General features: G+C 31.7%; 1 protein-coding gene across 1 annotated transcript; it reads left to right on the top strand.

The window, feature by feature from the left end:
• Positions 1-1931: 1931 nt before the first annotated feature.
• LOC147078064 (tetratricopeptide repeat protein 5-like) lies at positions 1932-12734 on the top strand. The gene is made up of 8 exons (XM_085961176.1): positions 1932-2231; positions 4540-4672; positions 5381-5601; positions 6352-6648; positions 8572-8757; positions 9159-9331; positions 9576-9720; positions 10661-12734. The coding sequence occupies exons 1-8, from the start codon at positions 2157-2159 to the stop codon at positions 10778-10780; spliced, it is 1350 nt and encodes a 449-aa protein (XP_085817302.1). The 5' UTR covers positions 1932-2156; the 3' UTR covers positions 10781-12734.
• The last annotated feature ends 1233 nt before the right edge of the window (positions 12735-13967 follow it).

Raw genomic sequence — 13967 nt, forward strand, 5'->3', positions numbered from 1 at the left:
CCGGAGTGGTGTAGGTCATGGATAGGGAGGGCTGACAGGGCTCTAGCCTGGGGGCCCGGGCTGTGGAGGGCCCGGTGGGTCGGGTTGACCAGATAAGTGAGATAAACACACATCACAAATAATTAGCTTTAATAGTAAAAAAAGTCGCCTGCGGCGCCGCTATTATATTTCATAACCATGAAAATTTTCAATTACTTATATAATTGTGCAATATATTTTTTGATTATTATGTGTCGATACTTGACAGCTTCATTATTAATGTGGATGTATTTAAAATCGCCAATAATTCACTGTGTAACTACCCTTAATTTCAACTAAAACACAATTTGAAAAACGTTAATGTAGTGTTTCACACTGCCTTTAATCTTAGCGGTAGGTAGGGGGCCCGCCAAATATCCTAGCCTGAGGGCCCGTTTCAGGATGTGGGGACCATGGTGTAGGTACACCGAGTGCAATAGAAAACGAGAAATTAGGCTGTGAAGAAGAAAAAGAGCCTATGGGACTAATTTACTTTCTCCTCCTTGGGCCCCCCCCCAATATTAAATCCTGGGTGCGCCACTGTAAGTGTTAAATTACAAAATTTTGAAAGATGGAAAGTCACCCTTTGGGAATAGCTTCAAATAATGCTAGGAAACGTTCAAGATATCCAGAAAACTGGAGGAGAAATATGAGTAAAATTTCGAGGTATAAGACTAATAAGACAAGCATCAAAACTTTTTTTGAACAATGTAATTCTTACAATTTGACAAACATAAAATCCTTTCCATTGTAAGTAATATTATTAGGTATATCTTATAATTAGAAATAAACGACTTTATTAAATTTTTTTTTATGTGCAGGTAAAGATTTTTTTCATTTATTCAAGTTACAATGTTTGTCTTTGAGTATTTTTATAATAAAAACATGGCTGACAAGTTAAAAACTAAGAAGCAAACATGGCTTTCTTTCAAGTTGTCAAAAGCAAAGTCAGACTTCTTGATGGGTGAGAAGCAAATGCAGCCTTCTTGAAATTTATTATGCATATATCTTAGTCACGTAATAAAATTAATGAGTTCTACAAGTTAAATTGACTTTGAAACACAATATTCTAATATAATGTATAGCTTACATAGATTAAATTAAATTGTTAGACTTGTTATCAGTTTTTGACGTTTTTCTCAAAACTACTCACGTGATAGAAAGCTGCCTTTGCTTTAAGGCACCTCAAATAATACACATCGGTTAAGCCATGGTTAAGCTCTCGTACATTAAAGTCGCTTAGGCATTACATAGGAACGTACCTACCGAGTTCCCAAAACTATTTATTTTTAGGAATATTCATGAGATTATCACAAGGAAAAATGGGAAAAGTGGAATAATGAACAATGGCGTCCCGGTTCATGAAGTATTATTATTGAGAAATAAATTATGAATTAATTTCATTTACCTACTTACATATTTTTTTCATTAGCTGTAAGTTGTCTGACCTTGTTAAAATAATAATATTTATGGCATTACTATATATTCAAACTAAAATAAAATAGAAGCTAATAAATTTAAACCTACTTATTTTATTATTAAAAGCGGTGCTCGCATTAAGTATAGCAGCAACAAAATCACCTAAGTAATATCTGACACCAATACTTAAAAAAGCGCCAAAAAATAAAAATAAATTAAATTAAGTTAAATAAAATAGATACCAAATTTTGCAGCATTTATAAATATAGGAGCGATTTTTTTATATATTTAATTTGAAAATGTATATTTAAGGGGTTAAAATAACAAAGTTGTTAGGTTAAGGGATAACTATTGCAGAGCTACAATTGAGTTTATTGCTTGTTCTACTTTATAATGGATACAATAACTAGTATGACGTACCAGCTGTCGTGTGTTGCTTATGGGTAGACTAAAAGTATGCTATTGTCTGTGGTTGACCGATTGTCATTTATTTTGTCGTGAGCTGTCAATCCAAAATTGTGAAACAAACTTTTAGTTATGCAGTGTGTAGATTATTAAAATAGTATTTGTTTTAGAAACAATTGCATTTATTAGTGTTTAAATAATCTATCAACGAATTGGTTATTTGATTATTTTTCGTAATAATAAATTATGTGATAGTTTTTGTGGAATAAATATTATTTTAACTTTCCAATAGTATTCACCATAAAATATATATCATGGCCAACGACTCCTACGTTATTGAGAAGATTAAATCGAAAGAGGAACTTGATGGAATTATAAATGATCTTACGGTATGCTATAATTAATAATACATAATTTTGTAATTGTTTATCTAGCTCCTTACCTTTTGTACAGGTTTAAATTAAACTTGTGTCAGTCCACCCACTCTATTAAAATGGTTACCTTTTATGGGCTCGGCATTAAGAACATGCGGTGTAAATGAATTAACACTAAAGGGAATTATTTTATAAATTCTATTTATTAAACACCAAATTTGCAATTTTGACATTGTTTCTCTATAAATATACGTACCCACAGAGCAATCTGTGTAAGTGCTTTCAAAATTCTAAGGTGAAAATACAGTTCTCCATATCGTTAAGTGAGAGTTTTCGTGACAATTGATCTGTCAAGCAAACATAAAAACGGCCAACACAAAAAAAACACACAAAACTGTCATGTTTTGATATAAATTTTAATGGCACACCGTTCTTCGTCTTATCTTAAAAAATGTCAAAAGAAAATGGAAACTGTCGTTTTGATGTTATTATGTACTATTTAAGTAACTGTAAATAATAAATAATTCTGCTAATACAAACATCCACTCTGTGGAGGCCCATATGATCTTATTAGGATCGGACATGGAAAAAGAAAATTAACTGTAAGGTAAAGTCACCAATTACCGTCCCCTGTCCTAATACCGCCCCCCCCCCCCCATCTATCTCAGAAAGTATGAGTCGCCAACCTGCGGTGAACATTTTAACTTACGATAACACGTGGTTTCACTCCCTTTCGAACAACATATCGAGCAACAGCGAGCGCACTAGTCGACAGTTAAAATATTAAACAATTTGGCAATGATGAGTTTTTATCTTACATACACATAAATGTATATAGTTTGGTTTCCGTGCAACGTTTTATAAATATTTTAACGCAGTAATATGATCGATACGACATGGATTCAGAGGATTAAGTTTTACTCTGTATTATTTAAGCCATGTAAAAGATACCAGCTTCCAAATTGCGACGTGTGGTGATGCCAAATATCGCCCCCTATGATGTCTATATAACGTTCCGGGGGCGGTATTTAGAACCCATATTCACAAGTCATTCAAAATTGCCCACACTTATTTAATTGTAATACATTATGCATAATTTAAATAAACATCATTAAATAATATATTATTTAATAATCCAACTTCCATTTAGCATTCCAAGTTTTTGTTAAAAAATGATATAAATTTTTTTTGAGTACAAATATTGCTTACCTTATCCTTTTACAATAGTAACAAAAATGCCATTTTATATTCTATCGATGAAATTATTATTGTTTTAGTTTCTATGCTATTTTCTTTTGAATATTGTCATAACCAACAATATAAAGAATATAAATAAAATCAATTAAACTATCACTATACGCAAATAAGCTTGTGAAATGGCCTAAACAAACGGGAGGCGGTATTTGGCGACTTTACCTTACAATTACTAACTTTAACTTAACTTATTTTTCACAAAATAAATGACCAAAAACAATGTATTATTAAAAATAAAAAATTATGGTACAGACTATATTAAATTATACAGGCTGTTTTATTTGTCAATAGCTATTTCGGTTGTAACAACATTATCAAGACTACAAAAATAAACGACTTGTCTACAATTAATTATAATTCTAATATAATGAGACGGGTTCATCTCTCTCTCTTTCATCTTGAGACTATTCAAGGTTACGAAACCTCTTCGTGAAGCAGTAAAGATTTACATTGGATTGACGAGCCAATTTTTAAAGAAAATGGAATTCTACTAACTTCTTAAACATTAACCCAATTAAGTACTCAATAAATATATTGTTTGATGATACATTGAAGATAAGTGGAAGCACTATAATCATACATTTGAAACAATCAAACAAGTTTTTGGGTTTCATCGTGTGTTATTCATAGTTATTATATTGATGAATCAGGCCCGTTGCAGAGTCCATTCTTATAAAATAATGTAGGTATTAAAGTGCCGTTCTGTGTGACTAAGGGCAACGCTATCCCAACAACATAATTAGTATCATAAAATACTTTTGCATGAGTGCTAAATTTTATTCGTCCTCTTGATATGATTTTTAATCATGAGATGCGCCTAGACTCTTTCCAACCATGCCATGGCCATCATGATGGCCTCGTCATTGGCTACAAACATATAAATATTGCAACTGGTTGGAACAAGTGGACAGACAATCACATCTTCCGCAGTTTGAAGGTTCATTGGAGTATCACCACTTCTTCATAGTGGCCTCACACATCACTCACAATCATGATTATTTCACCAAGAGAAAGATTAATTTCTTCCAATTATTTTTATCTATTCTAACGAAATAAACTCAAATTTCAGATGAAGGTTAATGAATTATATCTATTTCGAGATCATTACTTTGAAAATCATCCAATGGAAAAGGCAGTAGAAAAAGATGCAGATGTTAGAAAAAATCTTGAGGAGGCATTGAATTCGTTTGATAAATATGAAGGTAAGAAACTACAGTGATTATATTGTACTTTTATTTCGGCACTATGGTTCAATATGGGTCTTGTTCGTCTGCCTCCCCCTATGTCAGCTGCAAGCACCATTCCACTCCTTAAACTTAAGGAATGATGTTTCTTTCTAATCTAAACAGTACAGTTATCTTACCTTAGGTTTCTCGTTCGTTCTATTGAAAAGGAGCCTCTTGAGTATTTGGGTGTCTTTTATCCTTGAAATTTAGCCTGCTCTATGGAGTCACCCACAGTCAGTATCAGACAATTAACTTCAGTCGTCTTTTTTTATCAAGTAATATTAATATTATAGTGCAGATCGACTGGCAGGTCCAAACTTTGGTGGTTTGACGGTGTTAACAAGGATGATAAAGGGGCCGGTGCAAACACGTTATGAATGACACGATAAGAGGAATGAACAAAACTCTTGAAGGAGACTGGGAGCTGCCTGAGTTCTAAGCCTGTAATGAATCACATCTTTTATGATACAATCTATTGTCCATGTCGTTTTCAGCTTATTATAATATTAATTTAAAAAATAAGCTGTGCTGAACGGGTGCTATTTTTACAAAGATTGGTTTGTAAGTCCTCCGCCCAATCCATTCGCTTGTTGCTCTGAATATAACGCACATAGTTTTCCAGATAGGAGATTTGAACCTCCATTTCGAAGCTTTGTCGATACTCATGAAACTGTCTTTTTGCAGAGAGTGAAATACCCGAAGTCATAAAAGCTAACTACCTTTACTTAAAAGGCAAAGCTTTCAATGTGCTTCCGAAATATGATCAAAAAGCTGCCCAAGCCTTGAGCAGAGCTGTGAAACTTGATCCGAATCTGGTGGACGCATGGAACGAGCTCGGCGAATGCTATTGGAAGGATAATAATCTCCCGGAAGCAAAGAATTGCTTCAGTGGAGCTTTGCCCCATGTAAGTAACATTTTTACTCTTTGGATTGGCATTTTTAACTCTATAAAAATATTTTACAATGTCTTATGTGATATTACAATTTTTATTCTTTTATATAATATGGAAAACATATTTATTGAATGTTTCAAATATATACATATTTGAACCACCACTGTTCATCATTTATTTATTTATTCCTAAAAAGAATGGTATAGTTTTATATTATAAAATGTCAAAACTGCATTACAATAGAAAATCAAGAAATATAATAATAAATAAATGCTAATGCATATATTATAAGAAATGATTTAATTATATGTGAATTTTATAATAACCATTTATGGTTACATCGAAATACAAGATATTATACACCATCATAAGCTCAGTATCACAATATACTGAGTTGTTGAACCATTTTTCGTTCAAACATATGACTGAAAAGTTAGATGCCAGAAAAGTTTTACACAGCTCTATGGACTTGGATTATATTAAAAATCCAGATCATTTCAATGATAGATAATATCTAGCTTCTGGTATGAAATATAGCCCAAAGACACAAAGAATAATATGATTCAGCTGTTTCCACTACCATTCGCTTACCATTGAGTGAACAGGCCAAATTTAAGTCATACATCAATAGTATGGTAGTACATAATACAATATTAACTCAATTATTTTTGTTTATTACTAAAAACCATGTACATAGTTAGTTCCTCTGAAATATTATTGAAGCTGTTAAATCTGGATGGATTATAATTTCTTTGTTTCCAGAGAAAAAACAAAATATCTCTGAGAAATATGTCAATCGTTCTGCGCCAAGAAGTGTCAACATCCTCGCAGGACCGTCAAAAGAACATCGAGCGAAGTGTGGAGTTGGCCAAAGAAGCTGTGCAGCTTGATCCCAAAGACGGAGTGTCCTGGTGTATTCTGGGAAATGCGTATCTCTGTTCTTTTTTTGTGATTGCACAAGATCCCGCTACGCTAAAGCTTTGTATGAGTTCTTATAAGCAAGCAATCAATGATGCTACGGCTCGAGGGCAGGCCGATTTACATTACAATAGAGCTGTTGTGAGTATTTTATAGAATTTTATTTTAAATTTAAATAGGATAAAGCGCGAAATATATTATGGTGCATGTTGCTGACTATCACGTGACGTCACAGTAAGCTGCCGCTACGGGAAATGAGTGTGTAATGTCATTTTTCTTCGTGTTTAAAATGATATCAGACAGATGCTTCCATCCCGTAGCACATTTTGAACCTTTAAATGAATATTGTCAGTGTTGGCAAAATATGCCGAAATCACCAAAACAACAATGAGGTCACCTCACGTTGAACCGCACTGCATCGACACCTGCATGACGTTTTGAAAGTTTTTATCATGTTCCACATGTCTGCACATTTTCGAATCATGTTAAAATCACGTTTTATGTTTTTAGTGGTTGGCACTATGTATTTTCTATAAGAATATTGTTTATGATTTTTGTTTACGTATATTGCTGTTGCTATGGGTGTGGTGGTTTGATTATGTTTAATTTTGTTTATGTTTGATTTGCATTGATTCAATGATTTTTTTTTGTTCGAACGGTTGACGATACATTTCTCTATAAAGCACGTCTTACCAGATTGTTTTGGTAAAAGAAAATAGATGTCACTATAAAAATGTTTATTTAAAAACGCGCACGAAAACATAAATATTGCGTCAAATATGTTTCAGCTGCCTACGTGTTAAATATTTATTATATTATTGACTACATAATAATAATATTTACCTAGGGGCGGGCGGCAGGTTATATGAAAGTATGGTGAAGCAGGCTAGTATGGCGAAAAAGTATGGTGGGGCGGGCTGGTAATCAATTTGTGGCAAAATTTGAACGTTAACATTATATTATATGGGTACGTTATAATGACCAAAGTAAATCCTCTGTGATGCCCTGAATTTTTTTTTATCGCGTCTCTATTTTTCGTAAGTCATCGGCTATTGTTGGCCTGCTTCAGTCAGCTGTATGAGAAAGCCGATTCCTTGCCCCTCCTTTAATTTAATACCTCTATGATATGTAGCTAATCTTTCTTCACTACTAATAGCTTCTCGAAGTTGGGTGGTTTGTTTTTTGATATCACCTTCAACAAGTCCGTGTAAAAAATCAAATTGTTCCTTGGTCATTCTGAAACCGCTTCGGATCATACCTTAATTCTTGAACCAATCTACTAAATTCTCCCAATTCTTTTCGTTTTCTATTTATACTATGAACCCATTTTCTTAGCTTTTTTATTTTGTTCGTCGATAATTGTAAAAGCAACCACAGTTTCGATCTCATCCCAATCCAAAGAACTAGTTGAGCTACTACTTTCCATCATCAAATTTATAGAGATAGTGAACGTTCAAAATATTCTGCGGAATGACGAAACCATAGACTAAATTTATTGCCGTGACTTCCACGCGACATGCATCTCAATTTGATCACAACTTAAGTGTCTTGTCTAATTTCTTTTTTTTTGCAATTGGCTGTACGCCTACCGACGAGATTTCTTAATTTTTTTTTGAGAAATATTTATTAGCCAATTACTTAACTTACTAACTAACTAACTAAGTCCATGCTCTGGATTCAACGAACATTGAAAAAAAACAACATGAGAATTTATGTGATGCAACATTCAAATTCACAGCTCCCAGCTTCAGAATATGACACTTTACGACTCGGCTATGTCTAGACTAGACAATATACAAATTAAAAAGATATCATTTTTGATTGAGAACATCACACACACAGTATATTTGTACAATTAAAATGTTTCCATCTAAGTTCACCAGAATTAATTTTCTTCCCAAATTCTGTGGTTTAATCAATAAGGATTATATTAGATTTTATGATACATACATATCTAAATAAATCCGATAGGGCGTTTGAAATATTAAATGTAGAAAAATAATTCTCATATAATTTTGGTCAATGCAATTCTTAGCAATTTAATCAATCATGTTTTTTCAACAGGCACTTAAATATGAAGAGAATTTCTCTATAGCGCTAGAATCTTTCTCAAAGGCAACTGCGTTAGACCCTACTTGGGAGGATCCGCCGACTGAAAAGCAAAAACTTGTTGTGTACTTAGATAATTTGAATGAATTCGTTAAGACAAAAGGAAAAGTTAGAGGGAAGAAACAACAGCAAATGATACAGGTAAATATTGTGTGTTTTGTTTATGCAATTAAAGTATAACTACGCACATGTTTGTCATTTTTACTCCATCATTAAAGAGATACTCGATTTACCATCCGTTGTGAAAACGATATATATTTTGATCATCTTTTGGACACTCATTGCACTCACCGTCAAACTATTGACTGTGAACTACTGTGCAAAGAGATTAGGTATCGGTAACTACGTCTCAGTTTAAAGTTCGCGTAATCACATTTTCTCTTTCTCTCACTTCTGCGGAAAGCTGTGCTTAACGCAATACGAATTCTTATCTACATGATATGTCAAAAGAGCTGCCATGTAACAATAAACCTCCATAAGGCACCCTCTTGTCATAGTCCAAAGTCAAAAGTCTTTTGTTTCAATTAATTTGACTTTTTCAGCAATTAGATTCCAAGCAGTTGGGCCCATATTCTGACGGGAAATATTCTAATAGAACGGAAACCGTCAAACTCGAGTTGTCTACGTTTGGCAAACTGAAAGCAGGACTGAATAATGAAAAAGTTATCTTAGGAAAGGTTGTTTGCTCAGTGCGGAATGAAAATACAGTACCATTGTGAGTTTATTAATATTTCAGCTACTTTGTATTGTTATATTATGTATTGTGCTATATGATATGCTTAGTGGTATTTTAACCGGTAGAAATACATAGTAGTATATCTCATTAATAATTATGAACATTTTTTTAAATGACAAGTCACTCGTTTAATCCTCAGCATGTCAATTAAGAATGATAATGTCCATATTCTAAATGCTTCAGAATCAATATTATAGTATAATTATTTCTTTATTATTTCCAGCACATTTTGTATGATTGATTCCAACGGAGATTGTATGGCAGTGACTGTGTATAATCTGTCTGACGGCAAAGGAGTAATAATCGGTGATTCGATTGCCATTCCTGAGCCTTTTATCACATATCACGATTTTACTCATAAGGATAAGGTAATTATGTCCCAGTCACTAACTACATTATAATGCGTTATGTTATTTTATTGAATGTTATATATCTCTAGATAGAGATTTCTCGTCTCAAGGATTCTCGAGAAATTATGAGAAAAAACGAATCTCGTTTCTTCAGAATTTATTTTTCGGAAATCTCGAGATTTTAATTTCTCAAGAAATCATCAAATCAGCCTTTGAATTGGATGTTGTGTTATTAGCGATTTTACATTATTGTTCATTTATATAACGATGGTTCATAAATAGTATAAGGCGTTTTTGCTGATGTAGTAGATAAATCTTGGAAGTATTGTACGACAACATCTTCTTGGCTACGCTTTCTAGGCGCTGCTGTCTACTAAATGGGAGGAGCTTGTTAGTTTATAATGGAATTCCGGGTAAAAATGGGCAGAGCATGTTAGTTCACAGTTTTAACATGTAGCCAAAAAGATGTTGTCGTACAATACAATTGTGAATCTTGTTACAAATTAATCTTTAATACGAAATGACCCGCAGATGATGTGGATAATCAAAAGTAACCCATTTTTCAGTTACACTTTCATATATTTAGGCTTCATCTCTATAAAAGAAGGTGTCTTTGGTCAGATATTATTATTGCAAACTGTATTTTTCATTCCGTTGAGTTCAGCGCAGAGGTAATAATGGATTCTCTACGTCAGTTTAGAAGCTGGTCCCTAAGCTCTTTAAATTTGTTTGATCCGTGATATATGTATGTACATAATGATAAAATTACTACTTTGATATTATTAATCGCTTAACTTCCGCAAGCGCGGTTATGCGCCCTAATTGTACGTTAATTACACCAATTAAAAATGTCTATCTGCGTTGAAGGTTTTTTTTCAATAGCTCTTATTCCATTACAGTTTGAAAGCAACTTAATTAGTATGTAACAACATGTTAAATTACTGTTTCTTGATTTCAGCATTATAAATTTAGTTCGCTGAGAGTGGACAATCCGATGGTGATGATTGTGAACGGAAAGAAAGTGTCAAAAGACCAAATAGCCGGGACGAGAATAACAAGTTCTTACAAAGTGTTTTAGCGATTCTAATTCCAAGCGATGCGAGATATCATTTTTAACAATATAATATTATATTGGCACGCTTTGATACAAACGACTGTGTTTACCGATCTATAACTGAGTGCACGCTTAATAATTCCATTCCATTAACATAGCAAGCGCTTGAATAACCAAACGGACCAAAAAAATGAACCTTTGATAGTGAATAGATTATAATTATGTATTATTTTGTGTACCACTAAGTGAACATTTATGTTGCCAATGCATGTGAATGGGTGTAATACGCATTTGATTACATATCTCTAATTTTCTGAAGTTAACTTCAACATTGTCCCAGTTTTAAGTGACTAGTCTCTCCATATTACCAGTCCATAAATGATGACCATTCATCATGACGTCATGATTTCTCCATTTAGTTTTCTATTGTGGTATCAGTGAATGAATCTATCGTCAATTGTATATTTTAATATAATAATTATTTGAATCTTTTAATTTACAAAATATTATAATTTAGACATTTCAATCAAGGTGGAAATGAAGCTTTTATTATTTTCCAGGATACTTTTACCTACCATTCTGGTTAATTTATTTATTCGAGTTAGAATCCAAAAAAATCAACATAATATACTGGATCCAATGATGACATTGAATGTGAATTTTTTGCAGTTATCCTAAAAGCTTTTTTTATTCAATGAATAATTCATAAGATTTCAAAATGTAATATGTATTGTTGAAAATACAATATAATTTATTTTGTTTGTCAATTTTATTTTTGTGTTTTAAAATTATTGTACTACATATTAATATGTGAAAATGTTAATTTCTTCTACGACTGCTAAAATTAATGTTATAATTTTGTAATATTATGTACCTCTACTATCGTAATGCATTTAATTTATAGTAGTTTTCTAAAATGTAAGTTTTAAAATTAACTATCTACATTATTTTAACTATGGAAGATTAAATTTAATTTCAATAAGGCATATGTAATTATTGTTTTTAAAAAATATATTTTTTTTTCTTGGCCATTAGGTACTAAGTACAGTTAACCTCATTCATTTGAAATTGAGTGTAGGTATCAATGGATATGCAAGTTTCGACAAACAATCGAAATATGAAACGTTAGTAGATACATACCTCTCATAATGACTCTAGTTTCCATATAGAATGTCAAAATATTATGTGTCGAATTTATATATATTACCTGTCGCTCTATGTCAGTAAGTTTAATTGACTGATTTTTAATATTATTTTAAGGCTTTTTATTATGTTAACAATAAATAACTAGCATTTATTTCGGTTATAACTACCATTGAAAACAAAGTATTTATTTGTTTCATTGTGATCCAAATTGCGTCAATATGTAATTTAATATTATTTTTAAAAAATGTGTAGAAATATTATATTGATATTCTGATTTTTAAGTAGGTGGGTACCTACTACTATGTTTGGAGTTTAGTTTTGTCTGCCTCGATTTTTAATTGTTGGTTTATCATTAAGATTTTAGTTTTGATTAAAATGAATTACAAAATGATGGATATTTTACTCTCATAACGTGATCTATCATTAATAAGAAACAATTATTATGAAACCAAATCGCGTTCTCCATAATTCTAATAATATATAGTTTTAGCATAAGACTTTTTAAAGTAATAATTCTGCATATGGCGTGAATATGTTGATAAGCCTAAAAACATAAACTCTCAGGGCAGCTATTTGTAAGATTGGTGTTCTATGGTAAATTAGGAATGTTTTTAAATTTCAGTTTGTTCAGAATTTAAAGCATTTTACTAAAATTTAAAAACATATAATCTGATTTACCACAGAATACCAACCTTACAAAGAATTGCCCTGAAAGTTGATGTTTTTAGACTTATCAACATATTCACGCCATATATGGAATTGTTCTCCAATAATTCATAAACAACTGAAAAAATTATAGTCAACAACTAATAAACTGAAATTATACCAATTTAATTTATATCTTTTATTTACTGTACCCACCATATATTGATTCCCGCCTTAGCAGGTCTCCTCATTTTTAATTTGTATGGAAAAAATTATGTTTTTGAATTTTCAGTATAATTTATCAAATGGTTTAAGAATTTTCTCTATGTACCGACACCTCAATTTTTTTGATTCCATCTTCATATCCTATTATCTCAAAACAATAAATCATACATACAACAAATTAGAACTGGGGTGACGTTTTGTAAATCAAACGACTTCTGTTAGTGTAGCCATTAAATTAAATAAAATATATTTCAATAGTTTGAAATATAATAAATACAATGATTTGATTAAATAGCGCTGTTATACTGAATGTGTATTATATATTAAAAAAAGGCAAAACTTGAAAGTCACTTAATCTACAAATACATGATATGGTCCAATTAGTGTAACAATATTATTTGAGAGTTTAATATTAAATTTAATGAATTTAAAATCAAAAACTATTTTTGTTATCGGTTGTCAAATACTTCACTAATTATTGACAAAACAATTCTATAAAAATAAATTGTGTCCGCTGGTCTGGCGTATTGGTGTATTACGCAGGTTATCACACTCATTAAATAGTCCAAAAAAGATATAAATAATATGTGTTTTTCAATTATTTACATGTTTAATAGCCATGTTTTAAGAGATAAGAGAAATACTAATTGATTTGATAAGAGAATGTTAGAGGCTGTTAACATAACGTTAAAATTAATAGTAATTAACTCATAGCAGTCACTTACATATTTCTAGTAACAATTTTCATTATGACAAGGATTCTTTTGTTAATTTTTTTTATAAGGAATGGCCCAGCCCATTGGATCATTCCACTAGAGTACTAGACCAAGCACAGCCCAGCTTTTTGCCCAGCAGCGCGATCAAACTCTTGACTCACGACTTTATAGACAATAAGTATAAAAACTAATATGTACTAAAAAATATTAGTGAGTTTTATGGCTGTTTTCCTTTAGCCAAATTATTAATATCTACTTGAAGCGCCAATTTGGATTAAAACATGCAGATGTTAAATTGATCAATCAAGAAGAGAATTTATTCTTTCTCAAACTCATGGCTGAAAATGCTTGTTGCCAAATGTATGTGCTTCTAAATATCCCCACCACCTTCTTCACTAAACTAAATATTCCCTCATTCTTCTCATTATGCTGTATGTAATTCCAAAAAAAATCATATGTAGTTTTTTTGGTACATCATT

The sequence above is a fragment of the Rhyacophila brunnea genome, unplaced genomic scaffold, assembly GCF_057557595.1.
Source record: "Rhyacophila brunnea isolate RB1 unplaced genomic scaffold, BYU_Rbru_1.0 scaffold_12, whole genome shotgun sequence".
NCBI lineage: Eukaryota > Metazoa > Arthropoda > Insecta > Trichoptera > Rhyacophilidae > Rhyacophila > Rhyacophila brunnea.